This window comes from Pristiophorus japonicus, chromosome 3, assembly GCF_044704955.1.
Source record: "Pristiophorus japonicus isolate sPriJap1 chromosome 3, sPriJap1.hap1, whole genome shotgun sequence".
Lineage (NCBI taxonomy): Eukaryota > Metazoa > Chordata > Chondrichthyes > Pristiophoridae > Pristiophorus > Pristiophorus japonicus.
Window position 1 is genome coordinate 214,865,658 of NC_091979.1, and position 26,654 is coordinate 214,892,311.

The window sequence follows — 26,654 nt, forward strand, 5'->3', positions numbered from 1 at the left end:
CTCTTCATATGTCTTCTCCATTGGTTTCATTGGTGCTAGCAGATTTTTGATGAGGCCATATATCATGGACCCGCAAACGGTGAGGAGAATCGCCCTGCGCTTGACCACGGTTTCTGCCTTTTCTAGCTCGTTGGCCACGAAGTACTGGTCAAGACGTTCAACGAAGGCTTCCCAATCATCACCCTCAACAACTCTCTCAAGAATTCCAACGGCAGCCATAACCGCGTGAAAGTTCATGGTCTGTTATTTGTCGCCAATTGTTATGTTCAGAATAACTCCACAAGATTGTATATTGTAATCTCAAATTGTTGTGACCTTTAATGTAATTCCAGAGTGAGGAAGCAGCATAGTAGACTGCCTTTTATACCTGCTTTCCCAGGGTGTACAGGTGACCCTTAGGTCTCCCACAGGTGCGCCCCCTGATGGCAAGTCTTACACATTGATAATGTTTACATACATAACAGTTTTGGGATTGATTCATGGCTATGAGGGGAGAGTGGGGTAGTGAGATAAGTTTGGGATTGATACAGGCCTATGGCAAGAGAACAGGACAATGGAATATGTTTGGGATTGATACGGGATATGGGTAAGAGAGCAGGTTAGTGAGACTAGTCTGTGATTGGTACAGGGCTATGGGAGCGAGTAGGGCAGTGGGATTAGTTTGAGATTGGTACAGGGCTATGGGAGACTGTGAGGCGGTGGAATTTGTTTGGTATTGGGACAGGGCAAGGGGGAGAGAGCAAGGCAGAGGGATCAGTTTGGGATTGACACAAGAATATGGGGAGAGCATGGGAAAGTGGGATTAGTTTGGGTTTGATACAGAGCTATGGGGTGTGAGCGGGACATTGGGTTTAGTTTGAGATTGATACAGGGCTATGGGAGTGTGTGGCAGAGTGATTAGTTTCAGAATGATGCAGGCTTATGGGGAGAGAGCAGGGCAGTGGGATTAATTTGGGAATGAAATATGGCTATGGGGAGAGAACAGGGCACCATGATTAGTTTGGGTTTGTTTCGGGGTATGGGGAGGGAACAGGCCACTGGGATTAGTTTTGGATTGATACGGTGCTATGGAGAGAGAGCAGGGCAGAAGGATCAGTTTGGGATTAATGCAGGTTTATGGGGAGAGAGCAGGGCAGTGGGATTAGTTTTGGGATTGATACATGGCTATGAGGGGAGAGTAGGGCAGTGGGATTTGTTTGTGATTGATCCAGGGCTTTGGGAGAGAGTGGGAAAGTGAGATTACATTAATATTGATACAGGGCCATGGGGGAGTGGGGCAGAGAGATTATTTTGGGATTGATACTGAGCTATGGAGAGAGAAGGGCGGTGGGATTAGTTTGGTATTGATACAGGGCTATAGGGAGGGAACAGGACAGTCGAATGTGTTTGGGATTGATACAGGATGTGGGGAGAGAGCAGGGTAGTGAGATTAGTTTGTGATTGATGCAGGGCTATTGATACAGGATGTGGGGAGAGAGCAGGGTAGTGAGATTAGTTTGTGATTGATACAGGGCTATGGGGAAAGTGGAGCAGTGGGAGTAGTTTGGGATTGATACAGGGCTATGGGGAAAGTGGGGCAGTTGGATTTGTTTAAAATTGATACACGACTATAGGAAGTGCAGGACAGTGGGATTAGTTTGGTTTTGATACAGGGCTAAAGGGAGAGAGCAGGGCAGTGGGATTAATTTGGGATTGAAATAATGTATCGGGAGAGGGCGCGACAGTGGAATTAGTTTGGAATTGATACAGAGCTCTGATGAGAGAACAGGACAGTCGGATTATTATGGGATTGATACAGGGCTATAGGGAGGGAACAGGGCAGTGGGATTAGTTTTGGATTGATACAGTGCTACGGGATAGAGAGGGGCAGAGGGATTAGTTTGAGATTGATACAGGGCTATGGGAAGAGAGTGAGACAGTGGGATTAGTTTGGGATTGATACAGGGCTATAGGGAGAGAGCAGGGCAGTGAGGTTAGTTAGACAGCAGGGCAGTGGAATTAGTTTGGGTTAGATACAGGGCTAGTGGATGAGCGCGGGGCAGAGGGATTAGTTTGGGATTGATAATGGGTTATGGGGAGAGCAAGAGGCAGTGGAATTAATTTGGGATTGATACAGGGCTACGAGGTGACAGCTGGGCAGAGGGATTATTTTGGGATTGATACAGGGCTATGTGAAGAGAGCGGAGCAGTGGGATTAGTTTGGGATTGATACAGAGCTATGGGGAGAGCGGGGCAGTGAGATTAATTTGGGATTGATACCGGGCTTGGAGAGAGAAGGGCTGTGAGATTAGTTTGGGATTGATACTGACTATAGGGAGAGAGCAGGGCATTGGGATTTGTTTTTGATTGATACATGGCTGTGGGAGACAGTGGGGCATTGGAATTAATTTGGGATTGATACAGGACTATTGGGAGACAGCGGGGCAGTATGAATAATTTGGGATTGATACAGGACTATTGGGAGACAGCGGGGCAGTAGGAATAATTTGGGATTAATGCAGGGCTATGGGGGAGAGCGGGGCAGAGGAATTAGTTTGGGATTGGTACAGGGCTAAGGCATGAGGGCGAGGCAGTGGGATAAGTTTGGGATTGACCCAGGGCTATGGGAAGAGAGTGGGATTAATTTGAGATTGATACAGAGCTATGGGGAGAGGGGGGCAGTGAGATTCGTTTGGGATTGATACCGCGCTGTGGAGAGAGAAGGGCTGTGGGCTTAGTTTGCTATTGATACATGGCTATGGGGAGAGAGCAGGGCAGTGGGATTAGTTTGGGATTGATACCATTATCATAGGCAGTCTCTTGGAATTGAAGAAGACTTGCTTCCACTCTTAAAGTGAGTTTTTAGATGGCTGAACAGTCCAATACGAGAGCCACAGACTCTGTCACAGGTGGGACAGATAGTCGTTAAGGGAAGGGGTTGGTGGGACAGGTTTGCCATGCACTATTTCCGCTGCCTGCGCTTGATTTCTGCATGCATTCGGCAATGAGATTCGAGGTGCTCAGTGCCCTCCCGGATACACTTCCTCCACTTAGGGAGGTCTTTGGCCAGGGACTCCCAAGTGTCAGTGGGGATGTTGCACTTTATCAGGGAGGCTTTGAGGGTCTCCTTGTAACGCTTTCACTGGCCACCTTTGGCTCGTTTGCCGTGAAGGAGCTCCGAGTAGAGCACTTGCTTTGGGAGTCTTGTGTCTGGCATGCGAACAATGTGGCCTGCCCAGCGGAGCTGATCGAGTGTGGTCAGTGCTTCAATGCTGGGGATATTGGCCTGGTTAAGGACGCTAATTTTGGTGCGTCTGTCCTCCCAGGGATTGTGCGGAGACATCGTTGGTGGTATTTCTCCAGCGATTTAAGGTGTAGGCATCGTCCGCGTACTGTAGCTCGACGACAGAGGTTGGATTGGTCTTGGACCTGGCCTGGAGATGGCGAAGGTTGAACAGGTTCCCACTGGTTCTGTAGTTTAGTTCCACTGCAGAGGGGAGCTTATTGACTGTGAGGTGGAGCATGGCGGCGAGGAAGATTGAGAAGAGGGTTGGGGCGATGACACAGCCCTGTTTAACCCCGGTCCGGATGTGGATTGGGTCTGTGATGGATCCGTTGGTAAGGATCACGGTCTACATGTCGTTGTGGAGCAGGCGGAGGATGGTGACGAACCTTTGGGGGCATCCAAAACGGAGGAGGACGCTTTATAGACCCTTGTAGTTGACAGTGTCAAAGATAAGCTTTGTAAGGTCGAAGACGGCCATGTAAAAGGGCTGACGCTGTTCCCTGCATTTTACCTGTAGCTGTCGCGCTGCAAAAATCATGTCCATTGTGCCCCGGCGGGGATGAAAGCTGCACTGTGACTCCGGGATGAGCTCCTCGGCCACAGGGAGAAGACGGTTGAGTAGGACTCTAGCGACGACTTTCCCAGTGGCTGATATCAGGCAGATTCCTCTATAGTTGCCGCAGTCAGACTTGTCACCTTTTTTAAAGATGGTCACGATCTCTGCATCTCTGAGATCTCCCGGCATGCTCTCCTCCCTCCAGATGAGAGAGATGAGGTCATGTATTTGCGCCAACAGTGCCTCTCTGCCATACTTCAGTGCCTCAGCAGGGATTCCATGCGCACCTGTAGCTTTGTTGTTTTTAAGCTGTCGTATGGCTTTTTCTACTTGTGCAGTGTTGGGGTCTCACTGAGGTGGTGGCAGGTAGCATACTGCGGGACGGAGTCGAGAACACTCAAGTCAAAGGCAGAGTATCAATTGAGGAGGTTTTTGAAGTGCTCCTTCCAGCGGGCCCTGACTGCCTCGGTATCCTTGATGAGTGTTTCCCTGTTCTTGGCCAGAAGTGGGGTGGGGCCTTGGGCGTTTGGACATAGAAACATACGTAGAAAGTAGGTGCAGGAGTAGGCCATTTGGCCCTTTGAGCCTGCGCCACCATTCAATATGATCATGGCTGATCATGGAACTTCAGTACCCCATTCCTGCTTTCTCTCCATACCCCTTGATCCCTTTAGCCGTAAGGGCCACATCTAACTCCCTTTTGAATATGTCTAACGAACTGGCCTCAACAACTTTCTGTGGTAGAGAATTTCAAGGTTCACAATTCTCTGAGTGAAGAAGTTTCTCCTCATCTCGGTCCTAAATGGCTTACCCCTTATCCTTAGACTGTGACCCCTGGTTCTGGACTTCCCCAACATCGGGGACATTCTTCTTGCATCTAACCTGTCCAATCCCGTCAGAATTTTATATGTTTCTATGAGATCCCCTCTCATTCTTCTAAATTCCAATGAATCTAAGCCTAGTCGATCTAGTCTTTCTTCATATGTCAGTCCTGCCATCCCAGGAATCAGTCTGGTGAACCTTCACTGCACTCCCTCAATTGCAAGAAAGTCCTTCCTCAGATTAGGAGACCAAAACTGCACACAATACTCAAGATGTGGTCTCACCAAGGCCCTGTACAACTGCAGTAAGACCTCCCTGCTCCTATATTCAAATCCCCTCGCTATGAAGGCCAACATGCCATTTGCTTTCTTTACTGCCTGCTGTACCTGCATGCCTACCTTCAATGATTGATGTACCATGTCACCCAGGTATCGTTGTACCTCCCCTTTTACTAATCTGTCACCATTCAGATAATAATCTGCCTTCCTGTTTTTGCCACCAAAGTGGATAACCTCACATTTATCCACATTATACTCCAACTGCCATGCATTTGCCCATTCACCTAACCTGTCCAAGTCACCCTGCAGCCTCCCTAGCATCCTCCTCGCAGCTTGCACTGCCACCCAGCTTAGTGTCATCTGCAAACTTGGAGATATTACATTCAATTCCTTCATCTAAACCATTAATGTATATTGTAAATAGCTGGGGTCCCAGCACTGAACCCTGCAGCACTCCACCAGTCACTGCCTGCCATTCTGAAAAAGACCCGTTTATTCCCACTCTTTGCTTCCTGTCTGCTAACCAGTTCTCTATTCACATCAATACATTACCCCCAATACTATGTGCCTTAATTTTGCACACTAATCTCTTGTGTGGGATCTTGTCAAAAGCCTTTTTAAAGTCCAAATATACTACATCCACTGGTTCTCCCTTATCCACTCTATTAGTTACATCCTCAAAAAACTCTAGAAGATTTGTCAAGCATGATTTCCCTTTCATAAATCCATGCTGACTTGGACTGATCCAGTCACTGCTTTCCAAATGCGCTGCTATTACAGCTTTAATAATTGATTCCAGCATTTTCTCCACCACCGATGTCAGGCTAACCGGTCTATAATTCCCTGTTTTCTCTCTCCTCTTTTAAAAAGTGGGGTTACATTAGCTACCCTCCAATCCATTGGAACTGAACCAGAGTCCATGGAATGTTGGAAAATGACCATCAATGCATCTACTATTTCTAGGGCCACTTCCTTAAGTACTCTGGGATGCAGACTATCAGGCCCCGTGGATTTATTGGCCTTCAGTCCCTTCAATTTCCTTAACACCATTTCCCGACTAATAAGGATTTTCCTCAGTTCCCCCTTCTCGCTAGACCCTCGGTCCCCGAGTATTTTCCGGAGGTTATTTATGTCTTCCTTATTGAAGACAGAACCGAAGTATTTGTTCAATTGGTCTGTCCTTTCCTTGATCCCCATTATGAATGCCCCTGATTCTGACTGCAAGGGACCTACATTTGTCTTCACTAATCTTTTTCTCTTCACATATCTATAGAAGCTTTTGCAGTCAGTTTTTATGTTCCCTGCAAGCTTACTCTCATACTCTATTTTCCCCCTCCTAATTAAACCCTTTGTCCTCCTCTGCTGAATTCTAAATTTCTCCCAGTCCTCAGGTTTGCTGCTTTTTCTGGCCAATTTATATGCCTCTTCTTTGGATTTAACACTTTCCCTAATTTCCCTTGTTAGCCACGGTTGAGCCACCTTCCCTTTTTTATTCTTATGCCACACAGCAATGTACAATTGTTATAGTTCATCCATGTGATATTTAAATGTCTGCCATTGCCTATCCACCATCTACCCTTCAAGTATCATTCTCCAGTCTATCCTAGCCAATTCACGTCTCATACCGTTGAAGTTTCCTTTCTTTAAGTTCAGGACCCTAGTCTCTGAATTAACTGCGTCACTCTCCATCTTAATGAAGAATTCTACCATATTATGGTCACTCTTCCCCAAGTGGCCCCGCGCAACCAGATTGCTAATTAATCCTCTCTCATTACACAAAACCCAATCTAGGATGGCCTGCTCTCTAGTTGGTTCCTGGACATATTGGTCTAGAAAACCATCCCTTACTCCAGGAAATCCTCCTCCACCGTATTGCTACCAGTTTGGTTAGCCCAATCAATATGTAGATTAAAGTCACCCATGATAACTACTGTACCCTTATTGCACGCATCCCTAATTTCCTGATTGATGCCATCCCCAATCTCCCTACTACTGTTTTGAACTAATAGACCGTAAGCGCAGAGCATTTTGAGCCTCAAGCAACAGCCAAACTCGGGTGCTACAAAGCAACATTACAGACGGCTCAAGGCTGCAGTCCAACAAAAAACGCGAGACCTAAAGAACAGGTGGTGGATGGAGAAAGCGCAGGTGATACAACAACTAGCCGACAGCCACGACATACGAGGATTCTTCACTGCACTCAAGGCCACCTACATTCCAAACTCCCAAGGCCTCACCCCACTCCTGGCCAAGAACGGGGAAACACTCATCAAGGACACCGAGGCTGTCAGGGCCCGATGGAAAGAGCACTTTGAAGATCTCCTCAATCGAGACTCTGCCTTTGACTCAAGTGTTCTCAACTCCATCCCACAGCATGCAACCCGCCACCACCTCAGTGAGACTCCAATGCTGCAAGAAGTAGGCAAAGTCATAAAACAGCTCAAGAACAACAAGGCTACAGGTGCGGATGGAATTCCTGCTGAGGCGCTAAAATATGGCGGAGAGTGGCTGTTGGCACGGATATGACCTCATCGCTCTTATTTGAAGGGAGGAGAGCATGCCAGGGGATCTCAGAGATGCAGTGATCGTGTCCATTTTTAAAAAGGGGAACAAATCCAACTGTGGCAACTACAGGGGAATCTCCCTACGATCAACCACTGGGAAGGTTGTCGCTAGAGTCCTCCTCAACTGTCTTCTCCCTGTGGCCGAGGAGCTCCTCCCAGAGTCACAGTGTGGATTTCGTCCCCTATGGGGAACAACGGACATGATCTTTGCAGCACGACAACTGCAGGAAAAATGCAGGGAGCAGCGCCAGCCCTTACACATGGCCTTTTTCGACCTTACAAAGGCCTTTGACACTGTCGACCATGAGGGCTTATGAAGTGTCCTCCTCCCCCAAAAGTTTGTCAACATCCTTTGCCTGCTGCACGATGACATGCAGGCTGTGATCCTTACCAGCGGATCCATTACGGACCCAATCCATGTCCGAACCGGGGTCAAACAGAGCTGCATCATCGCTTCAACCTCTTCTCAATCTTCCCCACTGCCATGCTCCACATCACTGTCAACAAGCTCCCTGCTGGAGTGGAACTAAACTACAGAAGCAGTGGGAAGCTGTTTAACCTACGCCGCCTACAGGCCAGGTCCAAGATCACCCAAACTTCTGTCGTTGAGCTGCAGTATGTGGACGACGCCTGCAATTGCGCACATTCGGAGACTGAACTCCAGGATATAGTCAATGTATTCACCGAGGCGTATGAAAGCATGGGCCTTATGCTTAACATCTGTAAGACAAAGGTCCTACACCAAGCTGCCCTCGCCGCACAGCACTGCCCCCCAGTTATCAAGATCCACGGCGCGGCTCTCGACAATGTAGATCACTTTCCATACCTTGGGAGCCTCTTGTCAACAAAGGCAGACATTGATGCGGAGATTCAACATCACCTCCAGTGTGCCAGTGCAGCCTTCGGCCACCTGAGGAAAAGAGTGTTCGAAGATCAAGCCCTCAAACCTACCACCAAACTCATGGTCTACAGGGCTGTAGTAATTCCTGCCCTCCTATATGGGTCAGAGGCATGGACAACTTATAGAAGACATATCAAGTCGCTGGAGATACATCACCAACGATGTCTCCGCAAGATCCTGCAAATCCCCTGGGAGGACAGATGCACCAACATCAGTGTCCTCACCCAGGCTAACATCCCCAGCATTGACCACACTAAATCAGGTTCGTTGGGCAGGCCACTTAGTTCGCATGCTAGACATGAGACTCTCTAAACAACTGCTATATGTGGAGCTCCTTCATGGCAAACGAGCCAAAGGTGGGCAGCGGAAACGGTACAAGGACACCCTAAAAGCCTCCCCGGCGAAGTGCGACATCACCACTGATGCCTGGGAGACCCTGGCCAAAGACCGCCCAAGGTGGAGAAAGTACATCCGGGAGGGCGTTGAGCTCTTCGAATCTCAACGCTGCGAGCGTGAAGAGATCAGGTGCAGGCAGCGGAAGGAGCATGTGGTAAATCAGTGCCACCCTTCCTACCCCCGATGATTATCTGTCCCACCTGTGACAGGGTTTGTGGCTCTCGTGTTGGATTGTTCAGCCACCAAAGAACTCACTTTAGGAGTGAAAGCAATTCTTCCTCGATTTCGAGGGACTCCGATGATGATATGATGATGATTACATGCGTCCCTAATTTCCTGTTTGATGCCATCCCCAACCTCCCTACTACTGTTTGGTGATCTGTGCACAACTCCCACGAACGTTTTCTGCCCTTTGGTGTTTCACAGCTCTACCCATATAGATTCCACATCATCCATGCTAATGTCCTTCCTTATTATTGCATTAATCTCCTCTTTAACCAGTAAGGCTACCCTACCTCCTTTTCCTTCCTATCTGTATATTGAATACCCCTGGATGTTGCGTTCCCAGCCTTGGTTACCTTGGAGCCATGTCTCCGTAATTCCAATTACATCATATCCGTTAACAGCTATCTGCGCAGTCAATTCATTCACCTTATTACGAATGCGCCTCACATTGAGACTCAGAACCTTCAGGATTGTTTTTTTTAACATTCTTTGTCCTTTTAGAATTATGTTGTAGTGTGACCCTTTTTGATTTTTGCCCTTGATTTCTCTGCCCTCCACTCTTGCTTTTCTCCTTCCTACCTTTTGCTTCTGCCCCCTTTTTACTTCCCTCTGCCTCCCTGCATAGATTCCCATCCCCCTGTCATTTTAGTTTAAACCCTCCCCAACAGCACGAGCAAACACTCCGTCTCGGACATCGGTTCCGGTCCTGCCCAGGTGCAGACTGTCCGGTTTGTACTGGTCCCACCTTCCCCAGAACTTGTATCAAAGTCCCAGGAATTTGAATCCCTCCTCCTTGCACCATTCCTCAAGCCACATATTCATCTGAGCTATCCTGCAATTCCTACTCTGACTAGCATGTGACACTGATAGTAATCCTGAGATTACTACCTTTGAGGTCCTACTTTTTAATTTAACTCCTAGCTCCCTAAATTCAGCTTGTAGGACCTCATCCCATTTTTTACCTATATCGTTGACTCCTGTATGTACCACGGCAGCTGGCTGTTCACCCTCCCCCTCCAGAATGCGCTGCAGCTGCTCCAAGACATCCTTGACCCTTGCACCAGGGAGACAACATACCATCCTGGAGTCTCATTTGCAGCCACAGAAACGCCTATCTATTCCCCTTTCAATAGAATCCCCTATCACTATAGCTCTCTCACTCTTTTTCCTGCCCTCCTGTGCAGCAGAGCCACCCCTGGTGCCATGGACTTGGTTGCTGCTGCCTTCCCCTAATGAGCAATCTCCCCCAACAGTACCCAAGGTGGTGTATCTGTTTTGGAGGAAGATGACCGCAGAGGACCCCTGCACTACCTTCCTTCCACTGCTGTGCCTGATGGTCACCCATTCCCTATCTGGCTGTGTAACCTTTACCTGCAGTGTGACCAACTCACTAAACACGCTATTCACGACATCCTCAGCATCGCGGATGCTCCACAGTGAATCCATCCACAACTCCAATGCCGCAATGTGGTCTGTCAGGAGCTGCAGCTGGGTACACTTCCTGCACATGTAGTTGTCAGGGACACTGGAAGCGTCCCAGACTTCCCACATAGCACAGGAGGAGCATGATATGGGTCTGGGCTCTCCTGCCATTACTTAACCCTTAAATTAACCTAATTGATAACAATGCCAAAGGTTTCTTACTGATCAGAAAAGAAATAGAAAAAGAAAAAGATTAAATACTCACCAATCCACCAGCCAATCACTTACTCTCTTGGCTGTGACGTCACACTTCGATTTATTTTTACTTCTTTGTTTACCTCCTGCCCCTGCACCAGCTGGTCTTCTCCGACTGCTGGGCCCCCTTTTATGGGCCTCGCTGCTCCCGACCTGCTCCGCTCCGAAATCCAACGCTTCTCCGACTCTCCGGCTCCCGCTCTTTTTAAACTGCCTGCGCCTCTCCGGCTCCCGCTCTTTTTAAACTGCCTGCTCCTCTCTGGCTCCCACTCTTTATAAACTGCTCGCTCCTCTCCGGCTCCCGCTCTTTTTAAACTACTCGCTCCTCTCCGGCTCCTGCTCTTTTTAAACTGTCCGCTCCTCTCCGGCTCCCGCTCTTTTTAGACCCTAGGTGGCCTTGACTGCGATGAAGAATCTTCGCACATCATGGTTGTCGGCCAGCTACTGTATCTCCTGTGCTTTCTCCATCCACCACCTGTTCTTTAAGTCCTGGGTTTTTTGTTGGACCTCAGCCTTGAGCCATCTGTATTGTTACTTTGCTGCTCCTGAGTTGGGTTGTTGTTTAAGGCTCAGAAATGCCCTGCGCTTGCGATCTATTAGCTCTTGGATCTCCTGATCATTCTCATCAAACCAGTCCTGGTGTTTCCTGGTTGAGTGACCGAGCATCTCTTTGCAGGCACTGGTTATGGAAGCCTGGAAGGCAGACCAAGCAGTGTGGGCATTCTGCGCCTCTGTGTCATCAAGGCACGCCAGGTTAGCTGTGAGGCGCTGACTGTAAAAAAAGCTCTCTTAGCTGGGTCCTTATGTGCCCCGGCATTGACCTTTCTGTGGCACTGCTTCTGCTGCCCCCCTTAGCTTTGGGGCTATGTTGATTTCAATGATGAATCGGATTAAGCAGTGGTCCGTCCAGCAGTCGTCAGCTCCTGTCATGGCGCGGGTGATGCGCATATCCTTGCGATCCCTGGCTCGGACGATGACATAGTCGAGCAGGTGCCAGTGTTTGGAGCGAGGGTGTTGCCATGATGCCTTGTATTTGTCCTTCTGGTGGAACAAGGTGTTGGTGATGACAAGTTCGTGCTCTAGGCATTTTGTCAGGAGTAGGATACCGCTAGAGTTGGCTTTCCCTAACCACTCTCTGCCAATCACGCCACCCCAGAGGTCTGTGTCCTTGCCGACCCTGGCATTGACGTCACCAAGGAGGATCAGCTTGTCGCTTGCGGGGACGTTGGACAGGAATTTTTCGAGGTTGGAGTAAAAACTCTCTTTGGCCTCATCTGTTGCATCAAGTGTTGGTGCATACACACTGCTGACTGTCGCGCGCTGCTTCCGGGATAGGGTGAGTTGAAGAGTCATGAGGCATTCGTTAGCCCCGCAGGGGGAATCTTTGAGACGGTCGACCAACTCGTTTTTGATGGCAAAGCCGACTCGTGGAGGCGACATTCTTCCTCTTGTTTCCCTTTCCAGAAGAAGGTGTAACTTCCACCTTGTTCCTTGGGCTGGCCTTCCCCTGCCCGCCGGGTCTCGCTTAGGGCGGTGATGTCGATATCAAAGTGTCTAAGTTCCTGGATAACTATGGCGGTGTGGCGTTCTAGCCTGTCGCTGTTGGAGTTGTCCATGAGGGTGCTGATGTTCCAGGTCCCGAACTTCATGTTACAGGAATGGAAGATGCCTGTGTGTGAGTTCTTTTAACGTGGGATGGTTGTTGAACACCGACTACCACACGGGCTTAACTGAGCAAGGTCTTGATCCAGTGGCAAGGGGGTCCAAGATGACTGGAGACCAGGCACTGCTATATAGGTCTAGTTGCCTACGGCGAGATGTTGGCTGCAGGCTTGGCGCTGGGTAGTGCTCTTGATGGTAGATGGTCCGAGGGTTGGTTGGTGGCAGGCATTGGGAGGGTCAGTGGCCCACTGGGGTTCAATGTGAGAGAGCAGGCGGGGGTCACAGCCATGGTATACACCACGGGATTGATACAGGGCTATGGGGAGAGCAGGGCCATGGGATTATTTGGGGATTGAAACAGGGCTATGGTGAGAGAGCGGATAGTGGGATTCGTTTCAGATTGATACAGGGCTATGGGGAGAGCAGGGCAGTGGGATTTGTTGGAAATTGATACAGGGCTATGGGGAGAGCAGGGTCTTGAGATTATTTTGGGATTGATACATGGCTATGAGGAAGAGTAGTAGTGGAATTAGTTTGGGATTGATACAGGCCTATGGCTAGAAGCAGGACAGTGGGATATGTTTGGGATTGATATGGGATATGGGGAGAGAACAGGGTAGTGAGATTAGTTTGTGATTGATGCAGGGCTATGGGAGAGAGCAGGGCAGTGGGATTAGTTTGAGATTGATATAGGGCTTTTGAAGCCTGTGGGGCAGTGGAATTAGTTTGGGATTTTTACAGGGCTATGGAAGACTGTGAGGCAGTGGAATTAGTTTGGGATTGATACAGGGCTATTGGGAGAGAGCGGGGCAGTAGGATTACTTTGGGATTGGTACAGGGCTATGTGAAGAGAGCGGCGCAGTGGGATTAGTTTGGGATTGACAAAGGGCTATGCGGAGTGCACGGGGCTGTGGGATTTGTTTGAGATTGATACAGGGCTCTGGGGAGAGCGCGAGTTGGTGTGATTAATTTGGGATTGATACAGAGCTACGGGGAGCGCGGTGCAATGGGATTAGTTTAGGATTGATACAGGGCTATGGCGAGAGAAGGAGATTGGGATTAGTTTGGGATTGATACTGGGCTATGTGGAGAGAGCGAGGGTTGGGCAGTCCACCTCACCAGCGATTTCCCCCCATTTTCTGTTGCTTTCCCTCCCCATTCTTCTACCAAACATCTCTCCAGGTATTTATCCAACTACCCCTTTAATTTACTGATGATTCAGCCCCCACCTCCTCCCCATAGATTCCATTCCACACTGATAATCCAGAGGCCCAGACTAATTATCCAGAGAACATGAGTTCAAATCCCACCACGGCAGCTGTGGAATTTAAATTCAGTTTTAAAAATCTGGAAATATAAAACTGGTATCATTGAAAGTGATAATGAAGCTATCAGATTGTCATTAAAAACCCAACTGGCTCACTAATGTCCTTTAGGGTTGGAAACCTGCCGTCCTTACCCGGTCTGGCCTATAGGTTACTCCAGTCCCATACAACTATGTAGTTGACTCTCAACTGCCTTCTGAAGTGACCCAGCAAGCAACTCAAATCACAAGAGCAGCAGCGGTTCAAGAAGAAGGCCCACCACCATTTTCACAAGGGTCACTAGGGATTGGCAATAAATGCCGCATTGCCAGCGACGCCCACATTCCGAGAGTTACTTAAATAAAACACATTCACCACCTCCTGTGTAAGGTAGTTAAATCTAAACTGTCATTTCATACTGCCTCTCTGAAGTTTGATGTCCTGCTGTAGAATTTGTGGCTCGCTGACGATCTCTTCAGAGCCTCTCCCACTCTGTCACTGTCACTTTGGAGGATAGGGAGGTTTCTGCCAAACGTTTCCCACAGTTACAGCGACAAAGCAGGATTAGCTCGCAGGAAATGTTCCTCCATGTTAAGCTCCATGGCCCGATCTTCCACCACAGCGTAAATGGACATCACCCTGTGTTGGTGGATTGAATCACATGGCCTTGTATTAGATATAATGACTTTGATCAGTCACCTGAGGACATTAACTATTGCGTTGTATTCTAGGGAATGGACAGCATTGCTTCTTCACTGGTCGCCTGTAAGATCCTGAAAAAAATGTCTGCTGAAGAGAATGATACGGATCTATCTGAGGAAATGGGAGAGCTGGCCCAGGAGTACGAGGATAGAGCCATCGGTATGCTGGGGTCTACATCATGTTTGATCTCAGTGCTGGCAAGCCCTGAGTACAGGCTGCTGGTGCGATGCTGTGTTTATTCCACTCAGGATCTCTCCGTCAGAAGGCATGGCACTTCAGAAAGACGGAGAGCTCCTGGAAGGCAGAGCTCATTGCTGCTCCAGAACATGCTGAAGCCTGGCACCAGAGCAGGAGAGAGTGAAGCCCTGGCACCAGGCTCACTCGACCATCTGTTAGTTGTTGCTGTATCTTTGCGCTCTTCCATTGGAGAACAGTGTGAAGTAATGGAAGGATCTGTGGGCTGATTAACAGTCTTAACAGGCCGCGGTGGTCTAACACTCCTTCCGTGGCCGCAAACATCTCATTACATAGAAACATAGAAACATAGAAAATAGGTGCAGGAGTAGGCCATTCGGCCCTTTGAGCCTGCACCGCCATTCAATATAATGGCTGATCATTCCTTCAGTACCCCTTTCCTGCTTTCTCTCCATACACCTTGATCTCCTTAGCCGTAAGGGCCATATCTAACTCCCTCTTGAATATATCCAATGAACTGGCATCAACAACTCTCTGCGGCAGGGAATTCCACAGGTTAGCAACTCTCTGAGTGAAGAAGTTTCTCTTCATCTCAGTCCTAAATGGCCTATCCCTTATCCTAAGACTATGTCCCCTGGTTCTGGACTTCCCCAACATCGGGAACATTCTTCCTGCATCTAACCTGTCCAGTCCTGCCAGAATCTGATATGTTTCTATGAGATCCCCTCTCATCCTTCTAAACCCCAGTGAATAAAGGCCCACTTGATCCAGTCTCTCCTCATATGACAGCCCAGCCATCCCTGGAATCAGTCTGGTAAACCTTCGTTACACTCCCTCAATAGCAAGAACGTCCTTCCTCAGGCTAGGAGACCAAAACTGAACACAATATTCCAGGTGAGGCCTCACTAAGGCCCTGTACAACTGCAGTAAGACCTCCCTGCTTCTATATTCAAATCCCCTAGCTATGAAGGCCAACATACCATTTGCCTTCTTCACCGCCTGCTGTATCTGCGTGCCCACTTTCAGTGACTGATGAACCATGACACCCAGGTCTCGTTGCACCTCCCTTTTTCTTAGTCTGCCGCCATTCAGATAATATTCTGCCTTCGTGTTTTTGCCCCCAAAATGGATAACCTCACATTTATCCACATTATACTGCATCTGCCATGCATTTGCCCTAATCTGTCCAAGTCACCCTGCAACCTCTTAGCATCCTCCTCACAGCTCACTCCGCCACCCAGTTTAGTGTCATCTGCAAACTTGCAAAATTACCAGCCAATAGGGTGGGTTAATCCTATACAGCAGGGTGGAATGGGAGGGGCATGGAGGTTGTTTATGGGCTCCCACAACCAGACACAACTATCCCGCTGCATGCGGAGCTCTGGAATATCTGGACTAGGACTCAAACCTTCTGACTCAGAGTTGGAGCTCCGGTCTGTCCTGACTGAGGTTTGAACCCTGCACGTTCTGACTCAGAGGTGACAATACTACCATTAAAACAAAGGCTTGGTCACTTGTCAGTGACAGAATTAAGGAGGCTGGGAAAAAAACACTGTTTTAATTAAGGGAGGGGAAGAGGGATGGTAACCTGGCCAGGGAGTCACAGCCTCAGTAAGAAAATTGTCCCAAAATGCACCCAGTGATAGAAATATATTCTAGCCGGTCTTCACTCTTCACGCTGGGGGAGAAGGGCGTCTCTAGACACTTTGCAAAAAGTTCTGGGTCTCTCACCTAAGCAATTTGAATGTTTATTTTCCGTGTGTGCTTGCAAGGTAAGATTGTTAGGTGATTTACCTAGAGGAGAGGTCATGAAGAATAAAAAGGGTCGGATTGATAAATTGGGGGAAATTGGCAAAAAAAGTGGTGGATGGAATTCAGTGGGGCTGAAATTTACCTCCACCCGAACCTTCCGCTCCTGAAGTGTTTTTTCCGCCACATCGGATGAGGTCACCTATTTCGGTAAATTCAGCTCTTTGTCATTTTTTTTGAAGCGGACCGGAAGTCGGTCATAATGGGGGCGGAAGTGTAGCGGTAAATACTCTAGAGGGGCGGAAGTGGAGGCGAGATGGAGTCTCCGCCACTGTCAGTCAGTAGTGGAGCGGAGATGACGTCATGACGCGTGTGCGTCACCACGCTCCCCCCTTCACTTAAAGGAGAGAGCCTTCGGCATTTTGAAACTTCAGTCCACTGGGCCACCAGAGAGGGTTTCGACCGGACTAGCGGTCTGGCACCCAAGCAGGGTGCCAGGCTGCCTGTTAGCAGCCCGGTCGAACCCAGGGTCATAATTGTCGGCCCGACCTGGCAGTCGGCTGCCAAAAAAAAACGTGGCAGCCGCGGCAGTGCGCCCTCCCCTTGAAGGGCCGCCGCGCTGCATTGGCTCACAGACTGAAAGCAAGGTGCACCGACAGAAAAAGCGGTCGTGGGCACCACGCGGTGGGTTAAAGATTTTTGGACCTAAATTTCATGGGAGGTGCGATGGAGGTGCGGGAGAGCGACAGTGTGCCTTTGATGACACACTTAGGATGGTCAGCAGCGGCGGGGCAGAAGTGGGGACCACCAGAAAAATCCCTGAGCTAAATCTCGCTCGACTCTGCTGCCTGGCCACCACTTTCTGGCGGTAAGAGACCTTTTTGGGGAGTTGAATTTCAGCCCCAGTGTCTGTAAATGTGAAGTGGGTCATTTTGGTTAACAAAAACAAAGATAATAATTATACTTTGAATGGAGCAAGGTTGGATGATGTGGAAAAGCAGATGTGGATTTGTGGGTTCAGGTTCACCAGACTATAAATGCAGTACCTCAAGTAGACAAGGCCATAAGAAACCTAATGGAATATTGGGTTTTATGATAAGAGGTATCGGATACAAGAGTTTAGAAGTAGTGGTGAATCTGAATAAAGCCTTGCCAAGACCACAGTTGGAGTACAGTGTGCAGTTTGCTGCTTCACACTATAGGAAAGATGTTGAGGCAGTAGGGAGGGCATAGCACAGGTTCACTGGGATGCTGTCTGGTCTGAGGAAATACAGACATGTAGAAAATCTTAAAATTGAGGCTGTTTTCATTAGAACAGGAGATTGAAGGTGATTTGATAGAGGTGTTAAAAATTGTGAAGGGATAGAAAGAAAGAAGAAAGACTTGCATTTATTGAGCACCTTTCACGATCAACAGACATCTCAAAGCGCTTTACAGCCAATGAAGTACTTTTGGAGTGTAGTCACTGTTGTAATGTGGGAAACACAGCAGCCAACTTGCACACAACAAGCTCTCACAAACAGCAATGTAATAATGACCAGATAATCTGTTTTTTACTTTGTTGATTGAGGGATAAATATTGGCCAGGACACCGGGGATAATTCCCCTGCTCTTCAAAGTAGTGCTCTGGATCTTTTACGTCCACCTGAGAGGGCAGACAGGGCCTCGGTTTAACATCTCATCTGAAAGACAGCACCACCAACAGTGCAGCACTCCACTGGCGTGTCAGCCTAGATTTATGAGCTTAAGCTCCTGGAGTGAGATTTGAACCCACAACATTCTGACTCAGAGGCAAATGTGCTACCCACTGAGTCACAGCTGAAAGAGTAGATGATCATAGACTATTTCCAGTGGTTGAGGGTCTATAATGAGGGGGCATAGGTATAAGATTAAATGTAAGAGATTTAGGACAGAGATCAGGAAAAAAACTTTTTTTTTACACAGGTTTGTGAGGCTGTGGAATGAGTTAGTGATTGAAGAACAGACCATGTCAACATTTAAGAATAGATTAAATTGGTGGGAAATGGAATAAAGGGATATGGGAACAGGGCAGACACACGTGCTAGTCAGAGTAGGAATCGCAGGATAGCTCAGATGAATACATGGCTTGAGCAGTGGTGCAGCAGGGAGGGATTCAAATTCCTGGGGCATTGGAACCGGTTCTGGGGGAGGTGGGACCAGTACAAACCAGACGGTCTGCACCTAGGCAGGACTGGAACCAATGTACTAGGATGAGTGTTTGCTAGTGCTGTTGGGGAGGAGTTAAACTAATATGGCAGGGGGATGGGAACCAATGCAGGAAGACAGAGGGAAACAAAATGGAGACAGAAGCAAAATACAGAAAGGAGATGAGTAAAAGTGGAGGGCAGAGAAACCCAAGGGAAAAAACAAAAAGGGCCACTTTGCAGCAAAATTCTAAAGGGTCAAAGTGTGTTAAAAAGGCAAGCCTGAAGGCTCTGTGCCTCAATGCGAGGAGTATTCGGAATAAGGTGGACGAATTAACTGTGCAGATAGCAGTTAACGGATACGATGTGGTTGGCATCACGGAGACATGGCTCCAGGGTGACCAAGGCTGGGAACTCAACATCCAAGGATACTCAACATTTAGGAAGGATAGACAGAAATGAAAAGGAGGCGGGGTAGCGTTGCTGGTTAAAGAGGAAATTAATGCAATTGTAAGGAAAGACATTAGCTTGGATGATGTGGAATCGATATGGGTGGAGCTACGGAATAGCAAAGGGCAGAAAACGCTAGTGGGAGTTGTGTTCAGACCTCCAAACAGTAGTAGTGATGTTGGGGAGGGCATCAAACAGGAAATTAGGGGTGCATGCAATAAAGGTGCAGCAGTTATCATGGGTGACTTTAATATGCATATAGATTGGGCTAACCAAATTGGAAACAATACGGTGGAGGAGGATTTCCTGAAGTGCATAAGGAATGGTTTTCTAGACCAATATGTCGAGGAACCAACTAGGGGGGAGGCCATCTTAGACTGGGTGTTGTGTAATGAGAGAGGATTAATTAGCAATCTCATTGTGCGAGGCCCCTTGGGGAAGAGTGACCATAATATGGTGGAATTCTACTTTAGGATGGAGAATTAAACAGTTAATTCAGAGACCATGGTCCAAAACTTAAAGAAGGGTAACTTTGAAGGTATGAGGCATGAATTGGCTAGGATAGATTGGCGAATGATACTTAAGAGGTTGACAGTGGATGGGCAATGGCAGATATTTAGAGACCGCGTGGATGAACTACAACAATTGTACATCCCTGTCTGGTGTAAAAATAAAAAAGGGAAGGTGGCTCAACCATGGCTATCAACGGAAATCTGGGATTGTATTAAAGCCAAGGAAGTGGCATACAAATTGTCCAGAAATAGCATCGAACCCGGGGACTGGGAGAAATTTAGAACTCAGCAGAGGAGGACAAAGGGTTTGATTAGGGCAGGGAAAATAGAGTACGAGAGGAAGCTTGCAGGGAACATTAAAATGGACTGCAAAAGCTTCTATAGGTATGTAAAGAGAAAAAGGTTAGTAAAGACAAACGTAGGTCCCCTGCAGTCAGAATCAGGGGAAGTCATAACTGGGAACAAAGAAATGGCAGACCAATTGAACAAGTACTTTGGTTTGGTATTCACTAAGGAGGACGCAAACAACCTTCCGGATATAAAAGGAGTCAGAGGGTCGAGTAAGAAGGAGGAACTGAGGGAAATCCTTATTAGTCAGGAAATTGTGTTGGGGAAATTGATGGGACTGAAGGCCAATAAATCCCCAGGGCCTGATGGTCTGCATCCCAGAGTACTTAAGGAGGTGGCCTTGGAAATAGCGGATACATTGACAGTCATTTTCCAACATTCGATAGACTCTGGATCAGTTCCTATGGAGTGGAGGGTAGCCAATGTAACCCCAATTTTTAAAAAAGGAGGGAGAGAGAAAACAGGGAATTATAGACCGGTCAGCCTGATATCAGTAGTGGATAAAATGATGGAATCAATTATTAAGGATGTCATAGCAGCGTATTTGGAAAGAGTCAGCATGGATTTGTGAAAGGGAAATCATGCTTGACAAATCTTCTGGAATTTTTTGTGGATGTTTCCAGTAGAGTGGACAAGGGAGAACCAGTTGATGTGGTATATTTGGACTTTCAGAAGGCTTTCGACAAGGTCCCACACAAGAGATTAATGTGCAAAGTTAAAGCACATGGGATTGGGGGTAGTGTGCTGACATGGATTGAGAACTGGTTGTCAGACAGGAAGCAAAGAGTAGGAGTAAATGGGTACTGGGTACTTTTCAGAATGGCAGGCAGTGACTAGTGGGGTACCGCAAGGTTCTGTGCTGGGGCCCCAGCTGTTTACATTGTACATTAATGATTTAGACGACGGGATTAAATGTAGTATCTCCAAATTTGCAGATGACACTAAGTTGGGTGGCAGTGTGAGCTGCGAGGAGGATGCTATGAGGCTGCAGAGTGACTTGGATAGGTTAGGTGAGTGGGCAAATGCATGACAGATGAAGTATAATGTGGATAAATATGAGGTTATCCACTTTGGTGGTAAAAACAGAGAGTCAGACTATTATCTGAATGGTGACAGATTAGGAAAAGGGGAGGTGCAACGAGACCTGGGTGTCATGGTACATCAGTCATTGAAGGTTGGCATGCAGGTACAGCAGGCGGTTAAGAAAGCAAATGGCATGTTGGCCTTCATAGCGAGGGGATTTGAGTACAGGGGCAGGGAGGTGTTACTACAGTTGTACAGGGCCTTGGTGAGGCCACACCTGGAGTATTGTGTACAGTTTTGGTCTCCTAACTTGAGGAAGGACATTCTTGCTATTGAGGGAGTGCAGCGAAGGTTCACCAGACTGATTCCCGGGATGGCGGGACTGACATAGCAAGAAAGACTGGATCAACTGGGCTTGTATTCACTGGAGTTCAGAAGAATGAGAGGGGATCTCATAGAACCGTTTAAAGTTCTGACGGTTTAGACAGGTTAGATGCAGGAAGAATGTTCCCAATGTTGGGGAAGTCCAGAACCAGGGGTCACAGTCTAAGGATGAGGGGTAAGTCATTTAGGACCGAGATGAGGAGAAACTTCTTCACCCAGAGAGTGGTGAACCTGTGAAATTCTCTACCACAGAAAGTTGTTGAGGCCAATTCACTAAATATATTCAAAAAGGAGTTAGATGTAGTCCTTACTACTAGAGGGATCAAGGGGTATGGCGAGAAAACAGGAATGGGGTACTGAAGTTGCATGTTCAGCCATGAACTCATTGAATGGCGGTGCAGGCTCGAAGGGCCGAATGGCCTACTCCTGCATCTATTTTCTATGTTTGTATGTTTCTATTAGGATACTGCTCATGTGCAGGATAAACACCAACGCAGAGTAGTTGGACAGCCTTTACCATGTTGTAACTTCTATGAAGTTCTAGGTAAGTGAGATCCAGTGGTTATATCACTGGACGACTAATCCAGACAACGGGAGTTCAAATCCCACCAGGGTAGTTTGAGAATTTAAAATCAGTTTTAAGAACTCTGGAAATAAACAACTGGTATCAGTGAAAGTGACCATGAAGCAATGTCCCCTATCCAGAGGTCCCCGCAAGCCACTCACTGGCTGTTGCCGCCGGTAAAGATACCGCGCAAATCAAAATTAGAAGGAACATTGCCAAGAAGCTGTTAGATTGTTGTAAAAACTGCACTGGCTTACTAGTACCTTCGAGGGAAGGAAACCTGCCATTCTTACCCCTCTGGCCTATATGTGACTCCAGTCCACACACCAAAGTGGTTGACTCATAACTGCCCTCTGAAATAACCTAGCAAGCTGTATCAAACCGCTATCAGTGGTTCAAGAAGACCCACCACCATCACCTTCTCAGGGTGACTGGTGATGGGCAATAAATGCCAGCCGTGCCAGCAACACCCATATTCCAAGAATTAATTTTTAAAGAGTGACCTCAGGATGTGCGTATTTACAGACCTTACAAGTATATGTCTTTAGGAGACAGTCCAGCATGAACACAGTTGCACTTCAACAGCAGAATAATACACAATAGATGGCATGGTATTACGCTCCTGTCATTATAATGAGTTTCCGTCAGGTATGACTATAAAAATGAGATTCTAATAATTTTTCTGTGTCTTTTTTTGAATTGTTCTCCTCTCTCTTTAACCAAAGGCCTGTTCACAGAGTGTTACAGGAAACACAGCAAGCGAGCACAGAAGCTGTTGATTCGGGTGTCCGCTGCCTGGGGGAACACGACATGCTTTCGTCTGGCGTTGGAAGCGGAGAGCCAGAAGTTCATGGCACAAGGAGGTGTTCAGGTCTGACTCCAGTCTGGTTTGCAAGTTGGGGGCTTGCCCTGTGAAGAGGCACTTCTTGGGCTCTGGGGCAAGTACAGGGAGTGGGGCTAATTGGATAGCTCTTTCAAAGAGCCAGAACAGACATGATGGACCAAATGGCCTCCTTCTGTGCTGTAAGAATTCTAATTTTCCACCCATCATAATCTCATCCAAAACTCTGCTGTCCTAAAACCTCCTTATATGGCTGGGTGACACATTTTGTTTGATGACACTCCTGTGAAGCGCCTTGGACCTTTTACGATGCTAAATGTGCTTGTTGTCTTAAAACAAACTTCTGTTTGCTCACTTACATAGGATTACATAGGATATACAGCACAGGCCATTTGTCCCAACCAGTCCATGCCGGCATTTATGCTCCACTCGAGCTTCCTCCCGTCCTCATCGAAATCTATCAGCATAACCCTCTATTCACTTCTCCCTCATACGCTTATCTAGCCTCCCCTTAAATGCATCTATACTATTCGCTTCAACCACTCCCTGTGGAAGTGAGTTCCACATTCTCACCACCCTCTGGGTAAAGAGATTTGTTCTGAATTCATGATTTGATTTCTTGGTGACTATCTTATATTGATGGCCTCTAGTTTTGCTCTTCCCCACAAGTGGAAACATTCTCTCTCTATCCACTTTTTCAAAACCCTTTATAATTTTAAAGACCTCTATTGGTTCTTCCTCAGCCTTCTCTTTTCAAGAGATAAGAGACCCAGCCTGTTCATACTTTCCTGATAGGTATACCCTCGTCTTTTTGGCATCATCCTTGTAAGTCTTCTCTGTATCCTCTCCAGTGCCTCTATATCCCTTTTATAATATGGCAACCAGAATTATATGCAATACTCTAAGTGTGGTCTAACCAAGGTTCAATACAAGTTTAGCATAACTTCACTATTTTTCAATTCTATCGCTCTAGAAATAAACCCTCGTGTTTGGTTTGCTGTTTTTATGGTCATGCTAACCTGTGTTGCTACTTTTAGTGATTTGTGTATTTGTACCCCAAAATCCCTTTGTTCCTCTACCCCACCTAGACTTGCACCAAGTTATATGTGACCTCCCTATTCTTCCCATAATGTAATACCTCACATTTATCTGTGTGGAAACTTGAGTAGAAATGAGTTCAGTCTTCTGGTTATAATCATTTTAATCTTTAACTTTAGCATCGAAAGCCAAGTATAGTCAACAACGTTAGCAGTACATAAAAACATTGTGACCTTGCTGTGGTACTCTAGTCTCTTTCTTATAAAAACATCACATTTCTAAACTAAACTATATGAAAATATCTAAGGCCATAGTTACCAAACACCAACTGTTGCTAAGTGAAATCAGCCTCTTTCTCTCTCTCCAATGATACCAACCACATTTTCCCCTATATCGAATGGAATAAACATGAACATCTTTCAGAAGCTGAATTAACCAAATTCCATATGCCAACATGTCCTACTGTTTTTATTTTTTTCCTGATGGGTTACATCATCTCTTAGAAAAGTATTTTATATCCTTCTTTGGGCAGAATTTTTGGCTTTTGCGATTTTGGAGCAGTAATGGCAGCGGGGTGGTACTGATACCGTGTGGAGAAAGTTTGCGCCCTCATTTGCAAAATTCGAAAAAAAAATGAGGTTCCATGATCGGGGGGGGGGTGGGGGTGCAAAATCAGGCGTTACACAATGACGTTTTTGCGCCCCAGCGGAAAATCACGGTGTTAAAAAAGTTTTGTTAATTTAAGGAACTTCATTGCTGCTCAGTGCCCTGCATAATGTTATATATTATATGGTTTTATTTTCGTGGGGGGAGGTTTTGTTACTTTGTTACAGTAACATTTATGATACACCCTATAGAAACATAGAAACATAGAAAATAGGTGCAGGAGCAGGCCATTCAGCCCTTCTAGCCTGCACCGCCATTCAATGAGTTCATGGCTGAACATGAAACTTCAGTACCCCCTTCCTGCTTTCTCGCCCTAACCCTTGATCCCCCGAGTAGTAAGGACTTCATCTAACTCCCTTTTGAATATATTTAGTGAATTGGCCACAACTACTTTCTGTGGTAGAGAATTCCACAGGTTCACCACTCTCTGGGTGAAGAAGTTTCTCCTCATCTCGGTCCTAAATTGCTTACCCCTTATCCTCAGACTGTGACCCCTGGTTCTGGACTTCCCCAACATTGGGAACATTCTTTCTGCATCTAACCTGTCTAAACCCGTCAGAATTTTAAACGTTTCTATGAGGTCCCCTCTCATTCTTCTGAACTCCAGTGAATACAAGCCCAGTTGATCCAATCTTTCTTGATAGGTCAGTCCCGCCATCCCGGGAATCAGTCTGGTGAACCTTCGCTGCACTCCCTCAATAGCAAGAATGTCCTTCCTCAAGTTAGGAGACCAAAACTGTACACAATACTCCAGGTGTGGCCTCACCAAGGCCCTGTACAACTGTAGCAACACCTCCCTGCCCCTGTATTCAAATCCCCTCGCTATGAAGGTCAACATGCCATTTGCTTTCTTAACCGCCTGCTGTACCTGCATGCTAACCTTCAATGACTGATGTACCATGACACCCAGGTCTCGTTGCACCTTCCCTTTTCCTAATCTGTCACCATTCAGATAATAGTCTGTCTCTCTGTTTTTACCACCAAAGTGGATAACCTCACATTTATCCACATTATACTTCATCTGCCATGCATTTGCCCACTCACCTAACCTATCCAAGTCACTCTGCAGCCTAATAGTATCCTCCTCGCAGCTCACACTGCCACCCAACTTAGTGTCATCCGCAAATTTGGAGATACTGCATTTAATCCCCTCGTCTAAATCATTAATGTACAATGTAAACAGCTGGGGCCCCAGCACAGAACCTTGCGGCACCCCACTAGTCACTGCCTGCCATTCTGAAAAGTACCCGTTTACTCCTACTCTTTGCTTCCTGTCTGACAACCAGTTCTCAATCCACGTCAGCACACTACCCCCAATCCCATGTGCTTTAACTTTGCACATTAATCTCTTGTGTGGGACCTTGTCGAAAGCCTTCTGAAAGTCCAAATATATCACATCAACTGGTTCTCCTTTGTCCACTTTACTGGAAACATCCTCAAGGAAGGTATTGGAGGGGGACCCCCTCCAATACCTTCCTTGCACTACTCTTCCTGCTGGTCTTCCATTCCCTATCTGGCTGTGGACCCTTTCCCTGCGGTAAGACCAACTCACTACACGTGATACTCACGTCATTCTCAGCATCGTGGATGCTCCAGAGTAAATCCACCCTCAGCTCCAATTCCGTAACGCGGACCGTCAGGAGCCAGAGGTGGACACACTTCCCGCACACGTAGTCGTCAGGGACACCGGAAGTGTCCCTGAGTTCCCACATGGTACAGGAGGAGCATAACACCCGACCGAGCTCTCCTGCCATGTCTTAACCCTTAGATACACTTAAACTGGTAATAACAATGTTAAAAGTTACTGACCAATATAAGAAGAAAAAGAAAAGCTACTCACCAATCACCAGCCAATCACTTACCCCCTAGGCTGTGACGTCACCTTTGTATCTTTGCCTTCTCCCTGTAGCTGCACCGGTACGCCTCTCGCCGACCCCGGACTCGCGCTGCTCCGAGCTCCCGCCTCCTCGACAGACTGCTCGAACTGCTCGACTCCCGCTGGCCTTTATAGGCCTCTCGCCGACCCCGGACTCGCGCTGCTCCGAGCTCCCGCCTCCTCGACAGACTGCTCGAACTGCTCGACTCCCGCTGGCCTTTATAGGCCTCTCGCCGACCCCGGACTCGCGCTGCTCCGAGCTCCCGCCTCCTCGACTGATTGTTACCATTGGTGTCTTGTATATCGTTCCAACGTTCATCGGAGATGGGCCTTTATGGGGGCACATGGAATGTCCAGTCTTCGCTCCATCCCTCAGTTTCCTCCATTTAGGAGAACCGGTCCATTATGAGCTGGCGAAGTATGACTCTTGGTCCGGCCTCCCCTGTGCATGGTGTGGCTATCCAATGGGGGCCTCGCCAGGCTCCTCTTT

At 47.5% G+C, this 26,654-nt stretch overlaps 1 protein-coding gene across 1 annotated transcript in view; it reads left to right on the forward strand.

Annotated features, from left to right (window-relative positions):
- The window catches only part of trpm2 (transient receptor potential cation channel, subfamily M, member 2), a 410,019-nt gene that overhangs the window by 168,561 nt on the left and 214,804 nt on the right, over window positions 1-26,654 (forward strand). Inside the window, exons 15-16 of the mRNA XM_070876247.1 lie at window positions 14,382-14,511; window positions 22,469-22,614. Of these exons, the coding sequence (XP_070732348.1) occupies window positions 14,382-14,511; window positions 22,469-22,614 (276 nt within the window). The remainder of the gene's footprint in view (window positions 1-14,381; window positions 14,512-22,468; window positions 22,615-26,654) is intronic.